This window comes from Brassica napus, chromosome C6, assembly GCF_020379485.1.
Source record: "Brassica napus cultivar Da-Ae chromosome C6, Da-Ae, whole genome shotgun sequence".
Classification (NCBI taxonomy): Eukaryota; Viridiplantae; Streptophyta; class Magnoliopsida; order Brassicales; family Brassicaceae; genus Brassica; species Brassica napus.
The window spans coordinates 6,485,680-6,505,484 of record NC_063449.1 but is presented as its reverse complement, the minus strand read 5'-3'; the positions used below and the strand labels follow the sequence as shown (position 1 = coordinate 6,505,484).

General features: G+C 39.7%; 1 protein-coding gene across 1 annotated transcript; it reads left to right on the top strand.

Moving 5' to 3' along the window:
* The first annotated feature begins 1,856 nt into the window (after positions 1-1,856).
* Positions 1,857-5,337, top strand: LOC125588306. Its single transcript, XM_048759589.1, has 6 exons — positions 1,857-2,120; positions 2,178-3,453; positions 3,535-3,584; positions 3,630-3,761; positions 3,867-5,190; positions 5,240-5,337. The coding sequence occupies exons 1-6, from the start codon at positions 1,857-1,859 to the stop codon at positions 5,335-5,337; spliced, it is 3,144 nt and encodes a 1,047-aa protein (XP_048615546.1).
* Positions 5,338-19,805: the final 14,468 nt, after the last annotated feature.

Below are 19,805 nucleotides of genomic sequence, written 5' to 3'. Positions count from 1 at the left end.
TTTGTAAACGACACTGTTTCGTGTACATAGCATCTCTTGGTTCGTGTCGGTTACTCTTGTACACCAGGTTTCGTTTCTAACTGAATTAGAGATAAAGAAAGGTGACCATTTAATATATTTCTATAAACTTGTACGTTAATAAACCTGTACGTCGATAAAAATACAAACCAACGTTAACTGAAAATAGCAACATTATTTTGAGGGACAATAACAGCAAGGACAACATATAACATTACTACTTAGAGTTATTAGTGTGAGTCAACATCCCTCTACATACATAATTCCTTTAGCAGCCTGATATCTTCACGCATTTCCTTCAACTCATCTTCCATCTTCATTCGGCTTTTTGAGTCCTCAGCAACTTCCTTCTTTAACTCCAGACGCTCTTCTTCAATAACATGAAAACAGCGATGCCGACTGTGTAACCCATCATCTTGAAGGATATAAGATATTGATCCTCATGTGAAAACTCAAATCGTTCACCTCGATCAATACTTTTCCTAATAAAGTTACTCTTATAAACTTCATTTCTCACCTCAATACATAATTCCTTAAGAAGTTTGATATCTTCACGCATTTTCTTCATCTTGTCTCCCACATTCATTCGGCTGTTGGCCTCCTCAGCAACTTTCTGCTTTAACTCCTCCAGCTCTTCTTTAATAGCATCAAAACAGGGATGCCGAATGTGTAACCCATCATCCTGAAGGATAGAATATAGTGATCCTCATGTTTTAACTCAAAATATTGCGACATCATTCTGATCGTTCTAGGAACAACAGATATGGGGGTTCTCGAGCTTCTACAGGTCCATATGATCGTCCTCAGAGGCAAACTTGGCAAGAGAAAGAGGAAAGGATCAAGCATCCCGTACCAGCAGTACCCTCTCGTGAGATTGTTCCCTATGACCAATCTGCTCCCATCAGAAATGACGAACTCAACGGCCCTATTGAGCATCAAGGCATCGGGTCAGGAGATGGTAAAACTGCTAAGAGATTGGCTAGCACTATTGTTACGCCATCTCGAAGTGGCCACGACATGGAAGAGAATGTCACAAAGCGCGCTAAAGGGCTTACTCGATCCCTCTCTTTCACGAGTCTAAGTGAACAGGAACCAGCAGCCACTGATGGCGATAATCAGATCATTGGAGCTTTGAACGATATGGACATTGAGGATCAGCAGGAGGAGGAAGTGATGGAGTGTGATGCGCCAGATGAGGACTTGCTAGGCATGGAGCTCAAAGAGATGGAGGACACAGCGGCTAGGCATGATACGAACATGAAGACTACATGCCAGGATGATAACGACAATGAGGCTAAAGCTTTGAAGAACAGTAAGCAAGGAACAAGAGCGACTGTCCCATTGGGCTTCCAGAGTAAAAAATTTGAGGTCCTTCGTCGGGGATCTCCACGTAAGTCTTTCTCTTCGTCTCAAGGAGTTCATATGACTAGATACGCAAGCAGGCCAAAGCGGCATCATCAGACTTCTAAGAAGCCGAGAGGTAGCTCCTCCAAAGGTAATGGATTGATGGGTTCCAAAAACTCATCACGGGATCATCCATGAGGACACTGAGTTGGAACTGTCGAGGGATTGGAAACGACCTCACAGTTCGACGCCTTACGGAGATGTGTCAGAAGCATCGCCCAAGACTTGTGTTTCTTTCTGAGACGAAGAATAAGCGGCTGCAGTTGCAAAACATTCAGGCTAATTTAGGATTTGATCATTTGTTTACTGTTGAGCCACTTGGTCTCAGCGGAGGTTTAACTTTATTTTTTATGGATGAATTTCAAGTTAATGTTTTATTTTCGAATAACAGAATGATTGACATTGAGGCAGTCATTGATGGAATAAAAGTCTTTATGACGTTTGTTTATGGTGACCCTGTTTTGGAAAGACGAGATCAAGTTTGGGAACGTCTTACGCGTTTCTCAACAACTAGAACTGGACCTTGGTTCATGATTGGAGATTTCAATGAAATCACGGGTCACAATGAGAAGGAAGGAGGGAGACAGCGTTCTGATAGCTCGTTCCTACCTTTTAAGCAAATGCTTGCAGACTGTGGGATGTTAGAGTTTCCTTTTACAGGGGACATGCTTTCATGGGTAGGGAAGAGAGCAGGACGTGTAACTGTTTGATGTCGTCTAGACAGAGCAGTAGGAAATGTTGATTGGCATGAGAAGTTCCCACACTCTAATGCCAAGTACTTGAGATTATGGGGATCGGACCATCGTCCGATTCTTGCTGAGATACTGACAAAGCCAACGAGAAGATCAAAGAAATTCAAATTTGATAGGAGATGGCTAGACAATAAAGAACTGAGGCAAGTCATTCTTGAGGGATGGAAATCTCCTGATCTACCCCCCAATGCGACTATAATGGAACATATCTCTAGTTGTCGAAAAGCCTTGAGTGAATGGAGGAAACAACACAATATCAACTCGGCAAAGCTAGTGGAGGAGTTAAAGGAGAAAGTTGAGGGTTTATATGCAGACGACAATGCGACGACGGAGGAAATTGCAGCAGCGTTGAAGGAACTCTCAGATGCTCTTAAGGCAGAAGAAATGTTCTGGAAACAGAAAAGTAGAGTGTTTTGGCTGCGAGAGGGAGATAAAAATACCAAATTTTTCCATGCCTTAACGAAGCAAAGGAGAGCAAGGAACAAAATCACGCAGCTTCGGGATGTTGATGGTAACATAGTTGAGGATGAGAAAGGCCTGGTAGCCATTGCTACTAGCTATTTTCGGCAAATCTTCGAAACATCTACACCAGAAGACATTGAAGAGGCGCTATCTGAAGTTCCTACGACGATCACAGAATCAATGAATGACAGCCTCACAACTCCTGTTTCTGAATGGGAGGTTAAATTAGCTCTCTTTGCTATGCATCCAGATAAGGCGCCGGGACCAGATGGGATGACTGCACTTTTTTACCAACAGTTTTGGGATATAGTCAAGCACGATTTAACTCTTATGGTAAATAAATTCCTGTTTGAAGGACATATAGCCAATGGTCTGAATGATACAAACATATGCCTTATCCCGAAAACAACTAAGCCTAATGAAATGGCTCAGTTTCTACCCATAAGCTTGTGCAATATTAGCTACAAGATCGTCTCGAAGGTCTTATGCCAGAGACTAAAGAAAGTCTTGCCAGGATTGATATCAGAAACCCAGTCGGCCTTTGTTGCTGGAAGACAGATTTCAGATAATATCATGATTGCTCAAGAGATGTTTCATGCCCTACGGACTAAACAGAGTGGACGTAATAAGAGGATGGCCATCAAGACGGATATGAGTAAGGCATACGATAGGATGGAATGGTCGTTTATCGAAGCTGTGATGCGTAAGATGGGATTCTCTGAGACATGGATCACCTGGATTATGAGGTGCATTACGTCGGTCAAATACAAAGTTCTCATGAATGGGCAGCCAAGAGGGAATATTGTTCCAGGTAGAGGTTTGCGTCAAGGAGATCCTTTGTCTCCTTTCATTTTTATTCTGTGCACGGAAGCGCTCGTTAGCCTTCTCAATCATGCAGAGAACCAAGGGAATATAACGGGGATGCGTATTACACGTGCATGTCCTTCGGTATCTCACCTTCTCTTTGCTGATGATAGCCTTTTCTTCTGTAAGGCGGAGCCCCGTGAATGTGAGGAAGTAATGAAAGTATTCAGGAAATATGGTAAAGCATCTGGCCAATGTATAAACTTTGACAAGTCTTCCTTACTCTTTGGTAAGAGGATTAATGCAGCCACCCGGCAAGAGGTTAAAAATACACTTGGAATACACAATGATGGAGGGATGGGAAAGTACTTGGGGATCCCAGAGGATATTAGTGGTTCTAAATGTAAACTTTTTGCATTTTTAAAGGATAATCTGATGCATAGAGTCAATGGATGGACTGGTCGATGGCTCTCAAAGGCGGGAAAGGAAGTAATGATCAAATCCATTTTACTCGCTCTTCCAACATACATTATGTCGACGTTTCTGCTCCCATTGGAGATTTGTGAAAACCTCGCTAGTGCCATTGCACAATTTTGGTGGAGCTCGAATCCACCAAAAAGAGGAATACACTGGGCGAAATGGGAAAAGGTTTGTTTACCAAAAGAGGAGGGCGGTATTGGTTTTTGTTTAATTCATGAGTTCAATCTAGCACTACTGGCAAAGCAATTATGGAGACTGGTCCAATACCCTGATTCACTGGTTGCCCGAGTATTAAGGGGGAGATATTATAGGATGACCACGCCATTGAGAGCGATCTCTACTAGCAGCCCATCATATGTGTGGACAAGCATCTCCGCAGCAAGGAAGCTTTTACTGCTAGGTATCGGACAGAAGATTCACTCTGGCTATGATGTCAGGGTGTGGGAGGATCTGTGGATTCCAACAACACCTGCTAGACCAGCTAGACCTATAGCGCCTGTGATGCACCTAAACATGAGGATCAGTGACATCATTAATCAGGAATCAAAGGAGTGGGATGTAGGACTACTAGATGATTATGTTCATCCTGATGATATACCACTCATTAGCAGCATGGCCATAAGTTCTACTCATCGCCGAGATACTTTCTGCTGGAACTACACGAGGAATGGCCAATACACAGTCAAATCTGGATGCTGGGTTGCTCAGAACCTGTTGAAGCAAGGAGAGGAAAAGGAAATACTAGAGCCAAGTATCACTAAACTTCAAGCCTTTGCTTTGAAGTTACCATCGCCAAGGAAGATGTGCCATCTTATATGGCAATTGATAACGGGACAGGTAGCAGTAACGAGGAATCTAGTAAGGCGTAATATGAGGTGCGATAATTATTGCCCAAGGTGTGGGGAAATAGAGGAATCTGTAACTCATGCAATATTTGAATGCCCTCCAGCCCTGCAAGTATGGTCTTTATCGGCAACTCCTACAAGTCCAGGTTTATTCCCAGTGGCAAGCGTTTACACAAACATGGACTATCTTTTCTGGAGGAAGAATAATATCATTGCACCAGACCAAGGCAGGGATCCTTATCCCTGGATAATATGGTATATTTGGAAGGCTCGCAATGATAAGCTTTTCAGGGGTATAGACAGAGACCCTTTGGAACTCGTTCGATATGCAGAGAGTGAATGTCAGACCCTGTTTAACGCGAATGAGACGAAACCACCACACGTCCAGGCTACCAATAATGATGCAAACCAAGTCTTAAGCTTGGGTAATATCTGTCTACTAGATGGATCTTGGACAGCTTCTGACCGCTTTAGTGGATGTGGATGAGTCTGGATGGATAGTAGGGAGGACATACAACTTATGGGAACACGAAACTTCACTCGATGTGAATCAGCGCTGCATTCGGAGGTAGAAGCGCTGCGATGGGCGATGGAGAACATGCTTCAACACTCGCCGTGCCAGAGCTTTGGAACTTACTGCAAGGAGCTGATTGCAATGATAAATGAACCCCAGGAGTGGCCAAGATTTGCGACAGAGCTGGAGAAGATAGAGACGCTGCAGATTTGTTTTCCGGATTTCAAAATTACCCATGTACCACGAGTGCGCAATCAGCTTCCTGATTTTTTAGCTAAGACTGCTAGGAGCTTTCGTAGAGAGTTACTTTTCATTGGTTGTTCTATTCCGGTCTGGTTACCCAGACCACCTCAAGCTTGAGTAATAGAATAGCCGTTCGACGTCAAAAAAAAAAAAAAAAAAACCCAAAATATTGAATTTATTAACAATTATGAACTTCATTACTAACCTCATACTCTCTGCATTCGTAGTAACTCATTCCTTTGTCGTCGGTTGCCAGTGTAATAGGACCACCGCACACACAGGTTTTGGATATGCAATGGTTAGCAAAGAGAACCATCTAACGCCGATCATAATCCCTTTTCCATTGTTTCACATCGGCATAGTAAGGATCCGTCATCACCTGAAAATTTTGGATCAGTGAATTCTGAGCAAACCAGAGCTCTTTGGTGTGAATACAAAACATCTCAGTTCAATCTCCTTATATAGGGAAACCAGGGTGACTTTATCTTTCCCTAACGGCAATATTTTTTGTTGGTTAAATCTCTCGTAACGGCTAAATTATTTGCATCTCAGTTCCGACACTATGTTTATTCTTTCCTTACAGCTATATTGGTGTTCGAATCCACACAAACGGGTCATCATTAAAATTCGAAAGGAACCAAAATATTTAATTAATATTATCTCCATTTTAACAAGGTTTGGTGGTGGAAATAAATGAATGTTGTTTGGTTGGTGACGAATCAATGTTTGGGGGTTGGAATGTCAGATTGAACATTTAAACTCACATCTACACTACAAATCGTGTTTAAAATTGGTCCTTCCATTCAATCTTTATCGCAAATTTTTAGAATGACGGATCCAAGCTACAGCGACGATAAAAGAGCAAAGAGGTATATGGACATGCTTTACACCGTTGCCGACTCTGACTATGGAAATCCACGTCTCTGTCCATACGGTGGCCAGATTGTCATACAGATCCGTAACGCAGAAGCAGACATTGGAAAGAAATACTTCATTTGCAAAGCCTTTGAGGTAACAAACATATAACATATTGTTTCTAAGTTTCTGAAATTTTACTTTTTCACTCTACTTTGCAGAATGACGGCTTGCACAGAAAGAAAGAATGGGATGAGGCTATTGAAGAGGAAACCGAGATGCTAAAGAAGAAAGTTGATGGCCAGGAACGCAGAATTCGAAGCTTAAATTCGATGGAAAATCGTATTAAAATAATAGAAGAAGACGAGAAGAATAATGCTGCTAAGATTGACGACATTAAGTATTTTCTTAAAAACCGTTACCCCAATGATTTCTACTAGCTGTAACCTGTGGTGTACGCTTTAAATGTATAAGTGTACGGCAATAAGCCTTTTCAAGGATGAGTGTACGGTCACCCTTTAAATTCAACATTTCTACCAATATAACGAAGATTCTGAAAGATTATAACATTTAACTTTTCGTTGCAAGTAAAAGGTTGGCAAATGGAGATGGTATCGTATATGAACTATGGAATGAATTATTATTACAATCTAACTAAATACTAGACAGTCAATACAAACTTGTGTTTCAATATGTAAAATATATTACGTTCGTCCAAACTTTGTTTTACAATGATAAGTTCTTCCAATGAAAGGTAAAAGTTCTTCTAAAGATAAGTTCTTCCATACTTACAAAAAAAACGTAGATATTAGGTTCAGACAAATTATAGAAACACGCGTTCAATTATTATACATGCGGAAAATATTTCCGAAAGTAGATAGGTAGAATCAAGTTACTTCTACTTCATACTGGCCTCGTTTGCAACACGATAATCGCCAACGAATTCCTCGTAACAGTCCATTGCATACTGCTCGCGAAATTTATCCACAACTTTGTCTGTTATCAAACTACTCTCTTCTTTCCCATCACCATTAGAATGCATCTCCATAAACTTAGCGGCGCAAGGGGCACAGTCACCACCCCTTTTGTTGTGATAGATGCCATCAACCTGATTCCACGAGTAAAATCGCACTCCTTCACTGATTTGGTACACTGTATACCTGACATACTGCTCAAGTATATATGGTAAGGACTTCAGAATAGGAGTCATTTGTACATCAACATCTGCTTCAGTTGGATTCCCAGTGATGAACGAATCAAGGATGGTAACGTTAGAAGTCCGCAAGTTAATACAAAGACTAACCTAATTATTCCTCCCCCAATTCATTGGAGCGTACACCATGTCGACATCGCAACCAAGTTCGAACATAAGGTTTTTGCCCCTACTCTTTCTTGTAATATAAGCTGCTATGTTTGTGCCCCAATCAAAACCCAAATTATCCTCATCTTCATTGAAAGCGGGCCATTTCGAGGTTTTGATCTTCGTAAAGTATGGATCGAACATTGCCATTCGGTCTTTCTGCAGAACCCTCCCACGACGACACCACAACATTTGCATTATCACATTCATGTGCTGTGTTACATTATTTGCAGCAAAAATTAATGAGACAAACTTATAACTGTGCAAGGCTGGAAAAAATAGTCGTACCTCGTCTGACAACCATTTCCCGGGTGTAGCTATGTCAAGGAAGAAAGAATTAGTGACAATGTGAGAGGTCTTCATTTCGAACTGCCTGCAAATTAAAACAGCGGGAACGCTATTTTGAATCAGCCTGAACAAGATGTCTATATGTTTGTAACAGAAAATTAATTCCCAAACTTACTGCACGAGGTTTTCACTGAGAATATCGCTACACTTCTTAAAAATTGCACGACTTGTCTTGGGTAGGGGCATATACTCAGTCTTCTTCTCGCTCATGAACAACCCTTTCAACCTTGCATCTGGGGTGTACACTCCCCGAATTTTCTGGGATTTTTGCGCAGACGTTTACCACCACTCTCCACTGAATTGTCGTCCTCATCTGTGTCAGAACCAGGCAAGGTTTCTACAGCTGCAGGGTGTTTCTCTTGCAACTGGGAATCAATGGAGATATTTTCTTGGCAACTTTCATAGTGATCCTCCTCCTCAACCGGGGATCTTTTGTTTTGAACGGCCACCGAAGCATGTGCAGCGCCCTCTATAACAGCTGACTGAGTTTTTGAAGCACTTACGTCTCTGGAAAGAGGTTGCACTTCATCTGTAGTTCTGGTGGATGGTAAATTTGGGACAGAGTCCGGATACACAGCTGATGGTGGAGTCTCACTGGCAGGTACCATTTCCCCGAGTTGAAGGCATGAGGGTTTGATTCTTCCCACGTGACCGTCACAGGTTTTTCATCGCGGAAGCGCTTGGTCGGAGTCAAATCACTTATACAGGGAAGTTGGTCTATACCACTCTGCAAGAAGTGTGAACATAGAAATATTAAAACAAAATATTGAAACGCTGATATGCTACAAAAGTACAAACTGACTATAAAGAGGTTCAGTCACCTTGGTTGGTGACACATTAGACTGTGGACGAACAAATATAAGAGGATTATAAACAGTGGCCGTTGTGACGGGGTTTTCCGAATTCGATTTATCAGGTACACTGTTTAGTGTATGTGGTTCCTGTAACAAAACCGTACACCACCGATCAGAATTGTACACTAAACTTACAACAACATTTGGAGAAACCTTAACTCTCTCACTTAACCTGATAGAACACATATTCATCCAACGGTGGAGAACGATCATGGGCACAGTCGTATTCGACTCCAGTCACCTTGTTGAAGTACGGTGGGGTGCATCCTATATTTCCCTGAGAATTCTTTTGGGGTCAGAACACAGAACAAATCAGAATATGTAAATTTTTATCCTTGCTTAGGTGGGTGTACCTATAAGCCGTCTGCAGAGCGTAGTGGATAGGAATGTATTTACCGGGTGGCCGCTGCGTTTGGATACCATCAGCTTTCGGAGAATGAGAGAGTCCATGATTAGCATCATCCGCCTTCCTTTTCCATGTGCTGTTGACGTTAGGTGGGGACACACCTAAGTGAGAGTAAATTCCTAATATGTTTCTCTCCATAGTTTCTAAGCGCTCGTAGATCCCTCTGGCCATTTTCTGAAGCTGGTATGAAATCCACAGTTTCAAATCTTTGTCTGGACAACTTCCTGACTGATGAGGGACCTCGGGTTCGTTATGTTCGGATGATGTTAGGTCTTCGACAACAACGGCTGCAGGTTTACGCGGCTGTAAATTATGCTGGATGATGGGAATAACTTCAGGTTGGTCTTCCTTTTGAAGAGGCGCATTTTCTGGTTGTTTCCCTTGAGTACGAAAGGACTTGTCTCTACCTCTGAAATCTTCAGTAGTAAATGTATGGCCAGAACTAAGGAGGTGTACCAAATGAGTTACTTGCCAGTCTTTGACCTCGTCCAACCACAGGTGGCGCTCGGCTTCCGGGAGGAGGCTGAAGTGCACGGTCACCTACGAAGCGAGATAGAATAGATCAATGAATAAATGTTACAGATGGCCGAAACGTTGACAGTAATACGAGAGAGAAATATCTTACATCTGGTTTTGCTTCGACATCGACAATGTCTTTTGTCTTGAGGATAACAACAGTGTTCGCACAAGCCGAAGCGTTCTCCAAAAAAGTAGCTGTGTTGGATCCATCAGGAATTCTAGCCAAGAGCTCAGGCACGGCTTCGAAAGCAAGCAACTGGAGAGCCAGGGGAAAACCATAGCATGCGGTTGTCTGTTGAGATAACCGGATCTGCAGTTCGCACAGCGGGTCAGGGATGTCTTTACTGACAGGGGGAGGCAAAAACGAGATAGGGTGTACACAAACGATAGTCGACCCCATGGATAGTTCAAGAAGGATGGTACGTCAGCGAGCATTTCGACATACTTGGCGGTGAGCTTCAGAGTTTTGTTAGTACAACAAAGAACCCCGTCTGTAACACCCCCGAACCGTCCTAAGCATAGGTCGACCCACCGGCAAACAATCAAACAAGAACATTACCGACGGACGACCCACACCAAGGGTTGGAGATGAAAGACCAACCGGCCAGCCAACAATCAAACAAGAACATGACTGACCGTCCAACCCAACACCATGGTCCGGAAGCGCTACGTGACGGGTTAGGAAGGATCCGGTCAGAGTCATAAAATTTACTCCACGACCTCGACCAGTTCATCCACTAACTCGTCCCGCTGCGTCAAGGCACAAGGCTTTGCAACGCGTACCTAGAGTTAGCGTTTTCAGTTAGATCGAGGCCTAAGGCTTTTCAACCCGTACTACGACCTAACGTTGTGTTAGACCGGACTAGTCAAATATCAGAGTACTCATGAAGCACACATAAAACAATTACTTTTATTGATTTAAGAAATATTCATACATTGAATAATTCAAGAATGGGCCCGGCCTAATGCCAAATCGAGTCAACATAACACAATTCACAATACCATTTACCAAAGGCATGAAAATCTACACCGGCGGTCCTAACGTCCAGCACCATGCTATCCAATCATCCTTACCTAAAGCGACCTGCAAAAAGGACAACGGAGTTGGATGAGTAATCTAGTATTACTCAGTGAGCTGGCGGCCTCTACCCGCAACCTAGACTCTAACCCAGACAACCCAAAATAACAATCAATCTAGCCCTAGCATGCAATAAAAGCTAATGCTAAGCAAACCTTTACTAAGTTAGACTTGGCCTCCTGCCATAATCTAGCTTCAAGTAACGGGAACCTGCATTAAAACAAGCCAACAACCAATCCCTAGTTAACCATATATACGCTTGAGTTCAGTACTCATGTAGTGTTAGACACTTATATTATACAAGTATCATTAATCGGTCGACCAACAATCAGACAAGAACATGATCGGCCAACCAATGATACCGCATAGCTTTAATATCCACCACCCTTCACAAGCAATCCTTCAAAGACGTACAGGCCAACGTCAGGCCTATACTAACCAAATACACACCAAGCCCAATCTGGTACCTAAACCAGACTTAGGACTTAATATCAGAACCTGCAAATAAATCAATCAACAATCACAACCACAACAATAATAAGATAGTAACTACCAATGACTCGATCTTACTCGTAACACCGTATATCGGTGCTACATTAACTCGACGGTTCCATAACCCTATATGACACACTAACACAACACTCTAACCTGGGCCCTGGTGACTTCGTGTTCATCCTCTCTATCGGAAATATCCTATTTTCCTACCACAGAGGTCAGAAGAAGGAACTTTCAACCGACCGCGGCCCACAGTCCTTCGGGTCACCACGTGACAGCCCACAGTCCTTCGGGTCACTGCCACATTACACCGTCGTGTAATACTCAGCCATAGGACATGACCCCGTTCGTCTGAGTCTTCCCGATCCAGCGAATAAGGGGTTTTCTTGAACCCGCTGGGTACGAGGGCGAGGAAACACTAGTCCACCCCAAAACATGCCTAGCATGGGCGGGTTTCGCACCTGCTGTCGGCATAACACACACTCTACACAATTATCCCTAGGAAAGACCTAAGGGAGTAGACTCCAACCTAAAACTAAACAATTTATAGGAGTCTACGACAATATCAACAAATACTCGTAGTCCATCCTATATGGCATAGGACCCGTAGTATCAACATCAAAACCAGGAGATCGGCCTATATGGCCAAAGATCCCCTAGACAACAACATTACCACTATCCCTGCACAAACAATAATCACTACCAAGCAATCATCACTAAGGCATGTCCAATCCATAACTAATCAACCAAGTAATAAATAATCAAGACATGCATCAAATCTTAATCTCAATTCAACTATAATCGATCATCTTAGTCCTAGTCAGGTTATTATCTCAGTCTTAATTCCATTTCATCTCAGCATAGCCCGTGCTAAACTGAGTCCAGTTTAATAAATAACCCTAAAGACTCTATCATGCAACAGTGTGAGCATTCTACTCTATATGAATACTCGATCTTCCCTAAGTTCCAAGTGGAACTCAAACAAACCAACTCACAGTGTTCTAGCAGCTTGTCGATCGGAGAGAGGTTAGCCAAACCCCAATGCTGACATCTCGAATGGGCTGGAATGGACCGGAATGGACCGTTCTGAACTCGGACAGAGCCTCTTCTAGCTTCTGGACGATTTCCTTGGACTTCTGGTAGAGTACTGATCTCGAAAATGCTCTAAACCCCTCGAAATAGCTCCAAACCCTTTACTTTCTTTTTCTACTTCTCTCTCTCTCTCTCTCTCTCTAAGCCACGTATTTAAGTGATTTTGGTGTGAGAAGGATGAATGAAACTGAAGGGAGGATGCTGGTATTTATAGAAAACTTCGACCAGTAATATTGCACCACCCGAGCGACTGTGTGTCAGCCTGCATGCTTCCGGTCGCATGCGCGGCGACACATGCTGCACACATGTCGTGAGGCATGTCTCACACACATGCAATAGAACACCACTCACGTCCAGATGTCTTGCTGCATGGCTGGACTGCATGCGTCGCGACACACCGCCCTCTGCGTGTCGATTCGCATGCGCTGATCGCAGGTATTGCGACACCTCGAGCTACGACTTGTCAAGCTGCATGTTCAGCACCCATGCACGTCTACACTTCCTTCTTTTGTTGACACTCAGCTGATGATATTCTAGACAGAACGTCCTGGCCATGTGCATAGAGACACCTCGAGCTTCTTGGTCGGTTTACGCGATTTTTGACCCTTCCGACATATTTTCGACCCGCGATCAACCCCGAATATTTTTCCGCTCTCGTTCTGATGAGCTAAATATTCTTAATAGACTCCAAAATATTTCTGACCTTGATGAAAAATATTTCCCGAGTCTCCAGCTTCCTCGAAAAATTTCATAATACCGAAATTAGAGTTTTTGCCCGATTTTGGGTTTTCCCGCCGTGCTTTGATCCCGTCGTGCTTTGATCCCGTCGTGCTTGCTTCCCTTCCTGCTTAATTCCCATCCTGCTTCCAACTTATTATGTCTCCAGAATAATATTTTACTGATATGAAGATTTTCCGAGAAAACTTCGTGATGAAGAAACGTCGGTCTTCAAAAACGTCGAGCTTCTGAAACGTCGTGCTTCCAAAAATGTTATGCTTCTAAAACGTCCGTCTGATCAATATAAGACATCTTCTAACTATGGTCGAGCAGCCTATTTGACTCATAGTTCCCTCGCGAACAATTCTTCGACCACCTCGTTCTTCGAAATTTGCCGATCGATCTTTACCGCCCGCGGTTCGACCACCAAGTTGATGTTCGACCAGTCTTCTCTTTTCTTCGAATCATGTCAAGTTTTATGTGATCAAAACTCAACATTCTTCCTGATACTTAGACTCCCAAATGCTCGGCTCAAGATTCTGATTTTTGCTCTCTCAACCATTTTATCCCGAAGGGCGGGTTATCACACCGTCAACCAACGCTATCATAGCCAAACAAAGTCGTTTCCAATTCGCAAGAAATGGATTGCGTAGCATCTCAAGAACCTTACCGATGGTTATACCACCCACCGTTGTATCAAAAAAATTTTGCCACATAATACTACTTGCAGTCTCCTCAGAGTCTGAATCTTCAACATCGAATGAGCCGCAGTTCAAGCCAGTTATCGAGTGAAATTCATCTAGAGAGAAACGAAGAGGATGAGTAGCGAAGGTGTACCAAAGTTCGTATTTTCGTGTCGTAATAAGCTGACGGCAGAGAAGGCTTCCAATCAGCTTAGTTGAGTTGTGGCAACGAGCAACAGGTAGGTGAAACAATCTGCCAAACTAAGAGCCGAGTAAAACGTCCATGTCTGGTGAACCTGCTAGAGCAGCAGCAACAGCTCCGATGACATTGGCCTTGGAGTATATGTTCAGCCGCAAAGCCGTTGGGAAACAGCCAGGAGCAAACAGTCTTGTAGGCAATTGCATAGATGAATCGTCATCTAGGTCTTCGACCGGCTGAGATGTCGGTGCCGTGGAGTCCATGGAGGAGGCCGTTTCATCTCCGTCAGAGTCGGAAACTACAAAAGGAGATGATTGCTCATTAGAAAATGGTCAGATATTGTAAAAGCTTGTTTACAGGGATCTAAAACTAATGAGACCCTGAAACAGCTGCTGCATTCCGGTGGTGACATGCAGAGTTTCAGGAGAGGACAGAATCGAGTTCTGAAAAGGAGAAATAGATTAAACCTTTAGAAGTACCAGGGTGTCGAGTGGTCTTCTGAAGCCGGGCCTGTTTGCGGGTTGTGGGTGTGGATCTTCGACGGCGAGGACCGGAAGTCGCTGCGGCGTTCGTCTGGGAAACCATAGAAATCTAAATTAAAGTCGATGTTGAGCTGCTGCAGTGAATCGGAGCTCAAAGGTGCTAAAGTCGTCACGAGAGCTCCGAAGGAGACAAGACTTTTCGACTTTTAGGTTAAGCAGCATAATTCGATGGAGAGAGAGAAAGAGAGAAGAGAAGAAAGCTGTTTAATTACCACGGTGGTTTGCGGGTGAGAAGTTACTCGGCACGTCTGTCTTGGGAATCGCGACAGTCTCTCTCACGTGAGAAGGCTTCAGTGGCAAGCTTGCAATTTATGAGACAGAGGAGGGTGTGATACGTCTTTGCTGGATGAGTTGTATAGGGTCAAAAAGCGACGCGACCCAAACCGAAAATAAAAACTAAAGCGGACCCAAAGCCCAAAATAAAAACGTCCTTGCGACCCACTTTGCCAATATTTTCGAATCTATCCACTAGTATTTTTAGTTTGTATTTAAGAGGCTCCTTGTGAAGAGAATGAATATGAAGAGAAAATTGACATAACTTGTTTCTTAAGTCTTTGGGTTCCATCATACTCACTCTTTGCTACGGAGAAAAACAAAAAACGGATCTACACTTTTGGTGCAAGATCTGCGAAACTGAGTTAGATGCAAGAGAGTGGCTTTACACTTGTGACTCTTGTACAGTTACAGTTCACGTTGTATGCTTACTGGGAGAGGAAATATACATGAAGCCAAACCATATCAACATAATTGATGCAAAAGTTAATATTGTACGCAACAGTGGTAACTCTAGACCATCGTGTGCCAGATGTAAATGTGGTTGCGTAGACACTTTGGTATTCAAGTGGCTAGATAGAAGTTTTTGTGATCTGGTCTGTTTAAAGAGTTCATGGAAGGAAGAGAAAGGGGAAGAAACGGATATCTTTGCCAGGATTGCTCAGTTTCAGGTTAAAAGTCTTTTCAGCCTTACGATGAGCATTTTCTAGTAATCTACTCATTGAAAAGGGTAAATAAAGTTAACTAAAGGGTTTATTGGTGAATCATGCAGGGAATGTCGATTATGGTGTTCAGCACAAATGAGGCGACCAACAAGGCGGTTGTGTGCAGGAGTTCCAGACAAATCTGACAAGTTCAAGCAACTAGACGTCACTGAGTGGCTGACTGCTGCATTGGGTCCTCTAAAAGGGAGATGCGGGAAAGGGAGGAGTGGTCTCGCGTCTGGGGATGATCTGCTAATGTATCTCAGTCCAAGTATGGGCATATAGGTTGATTGTTGAGCATGTTGTTCTGGTTTCAGGGAACTGATGCCTCCCAAGTGAACGTAGCGTTGGATATAGCTGCATCATTTGCATCAATGAAACTCAAGTGATTGATCTGGAGGTGATTACAGAATCCGTATGGTCTGAACAACCTCTACTCATTTGATACCATTGTATTTCCGTTTTACTAGTTAAAAGATCTATTTATTGTCTTATTTCCTGTGAGGAATTTGTCGGTCAAAGTTAGCAATTGGTGGTATTGCCTTTTGAGACAGTACGGGTGTTTGGTTTTAATGGTTTGCTTTTTATACATCGTTCTTATGAAACATAGTTGTTAACTTGTTAAAGGCATTGCACTGGGATCAGAGGAAAAACTCTGTTCTCTCGGGAGCTTCACCTGTGTAAGGAACAATTTCAGAGCAGAGATATAAGAAAAATCAGAAACCATCTGTATTACATGTTTCATGACTTTACTACGAGAAGACTCAACGTCCAAGTAATTAGATAAGACACTACTTTATCATTCTGTTAAATGACGAGGATAGTCCCAAGCATCAGTGCCCCGGATATCATTAATCAAGATGAGGTGATATCTATTTATCTCCGAGACAGCATTATGAAGTGAAACCGTCTCACACAAGATGCAAGCAAATCCTCCTCCTGAACACTCTTTTGCCCTCTTTTACTTATCATTGATTCTGCCTTGAGGATATATGTTTTATGGACCTCCTCTGCATCATAATAAGGAGCTACTTGAGTGTCTGCTACCCCGTTACGCCTCTAATGCTGTTTCTCATTTGTATCTTTCAAGAAGCACCTCAAACGCTCCACCTGGTCAGCCTATACCAAACAAGAACAATGGTTCTCCCAGGAGCAATGGAAACAACAACCTCTACCATGAGCCAATTCTTGATCCACAACTGCAACTCCCCAATCTCTCAACTATAAGATTCAACTATTGACTACACAGCACAAGATTCCAAGTCCCAAATTTGTTGCATATTTTTTGCGAGTACTCAGTCAATTAAGTAATGAGAGACATGTTTAAACTTTCTCATCACAAATACCGTTGCCATGTCGTGAGTTAGTCACAAGTGTTCCAATAAAAAATACAGACAATTTAGTTTTTTTTTTGAAAAAGACAATTTAAGTTTTGTTGACGAGAGATTTTTCCTATTCTTCTTCTCTTGTAATTCTATTCTTCCTGTTATGCTTTATGTAAACATACTTCTGCTCATGAGATACTTGCTTCCCAAACTACAGCGCTTTTACTTTACTATTAGTTGTATTTCTTCTATTCATCTATCTATCTATTTTACGTTTAGTCATATTGATTCACAATTATTGTCAATTATTAGAAGTAATTTTACGTTTAGTCATATTTATTCTCAATTATTAATTTTAATAAATCAGATGATTTATCATTATCTTGAAAATAATTTAAAAAATTAAAAAAATGCTAATGATAATTTTATAAATTTTGCATAGTTAAATTTATATTATATTTACTTTAGTAATATTAAAATATTATATACTTTTTTTACTATATTTGGTTTAGTAATATTAAACCGACTATATATATATATATATATCACATAAGTTAGAATGTATCATCTATGTTTTAAAATTAATTTCTTAAGACAATCAAAATCACTAATTGTGATCATTTCAAGAAAAAATTGGCAAAGAATTTAAAAAATATTTATTTTATTATTTGGAAAGTGATTTTTTCGTTCTCACTGTTAAAACTTAGAGTGTTTAACGTCTTTATTACCCTTAACAAATAATTAAATTATATTTGTTAATATATAATTACCCATAAAAATTAAAAAGGAATTTCGTTAATTTGATAATCAACATTATCTAAAAAGATTCTATATTATATTATTCAAAAATATTTTATATCATAATATTTTAAAAAGAAATATAAATCCATGTATAAAGTTTTATGGATATATTAATGTTTTCAAATTTATTTTACGTAATAAAAAATATTTTATTTAAATAAAACAACTTTATCATATATATAAAATATTTCAAAAGTATGTAAATAATATATTCTAATGGTTTTTGAATTGATAATATATCTATTTACAATTTTTTGTAAAATTATTAAGCCCACAAGTGCAGATAAAACACCTAGTTTAAAAGTAATTTATAAAATTATATAATCAGATTAGAAGCTAAATATCTATAAAACAAATATTATGAATGTATTTAATTGGCTTAATTAGATAAGCTTTTTGATCTTTCAGTTCCGTTCGGTTTTAAAACCTTGGATTAGTAAAAAAAACTTCAAATGGTTAGGACATAAAGTGGATGATTGGTTGGGTTTTGTTTCAATTTTTTAATTTTATTTATTTTAAATTATTAAAATTAACCAATTATGATATAGCTTTATTTTTAAACTTAAAGCATACATCATATAGTTTTTTCAAGAAGATAAAGCAAACAAAATCAATTATACCTCATTTTTATTTTCTATTAGAAAATATCTGCATCTCTATTTTTTTTGTTACAGAAATTTTAAAGTAAAAGAATCAGTTAAAATATAAATAGATTTAAAGGGTTATAGGTAAAATTTATTAACATTTAGTTAATAATTTTTACTATAATTAGGTGTTTTGTCCGCACATGCAATCTTATTGATATATTTTATAAATTTAAAAATCGAAATTGTTTTTGTTTTCTTACTCATTTTATTTTTCTGAATGTTTTATTTTCTTCTGTTTCATATTTGTCTGTTTAAACATCAATGAAATTTAGAAAATTATAAAACATAACCATATATCAAATATTTCATGCAAGGAAATAAAATTAGAATGCAAATATCAAAAATATATGAAATTACTCAAAAAAATATACTGATTTAAAAATGACCATCAAAATTATATACTGATTAAAAAAAATATACAGATTTAAAAATATATGATAATAACAAAGCAAGTCAAAAGTAATACAAACTATACTGATTTACAAAAAGTGAACTTCGATAATGATAATATTTAGTTATGTCTTTTCTGTTTTAAATTTTTAAAATTTTTGTAATTAAAAGAAACTTTCGGAGAAAAACACTATATATATATATATATACATATATAATTATCTTTTTATTTAAAATATACTTAGATTTTGGATAATTTTGTCATTATTAAATTTAATCATTTATCTAATCAAATAAATTTAAATTCGTTTTTATCTTTTGGATAATTTATATATTTTATTTATTAAGGATATATTTAACTATGATATTATCAGGTAAATCACTAAAAAAATTTATGAAGGTTAATTAATAACTGAGCATAAAATATGTGTAAACCTAATCAGCATATTCACTTCTTAGATAATAGTATAGATAGGTAATTTAATTTTTTGAATAATTTTATATATTATTAGTTTTTAAATAACTTAAATGTTTTGTTTATTAATATAAAATATTTTAATGAATAGAAAAATATTTATCTTATATATAAAATACATACCTTATAGTTGAATCATGGTTTTTAAATAACGTAAATGGTTTGTTTATTAATATAAACTATTTTAATGAGTAGAAAAATATTTATCTTATATATAAAAGAGATAATTTGCCAAATATACATGAATGAGACCAAAATTAGTAAACTACCCCACCAGCTGTAAAATATTAATTCCTGTAGTAAAATGAACATGGACTGACGTTTTTGCCCCTATCAATTCAACATGTGAGAGAGAGAAATTTTCAATTCAATGCATCTTCAACATGTATTTTTCTCTTTTTTTCCATCTTCTACGGATGATCTCATCATTTATCCTAATCAAAATTTTAATCTTCTCAAATCTGCATCCGCCTATCCACTTTCTGAATTACCGAACCACCACTAACTCTATTTCCGACGA

What these genes read in the sequence shown, in the direction of transcription:
- LOC125588306 (XM_048759589.1), top strand. Translation starts at nt 1,857, where the DNA reads ATGACGTTTGTTTATGGTGACCCTGTTTTGGAAAGACGAGATCAAGTT. An exon ending in TAGGGAAGAGAGCAGGACGT is followed by an intron (nt 2,121 to 2,177) that starts GTAACTGTTTGA and finishes TGGCATGAGAAG; the next exon opens with TTCCCACACTCTAATGCCAA. An exon ending in GAATATTGTTCCAGGTAGAG is followed by an intron (nt 3,454 to 3,534) that starts GTTTGCGTCAAG and finishes TCAATCATGCAG; the next exon opens with AGAACCAAGGGAATATAACG.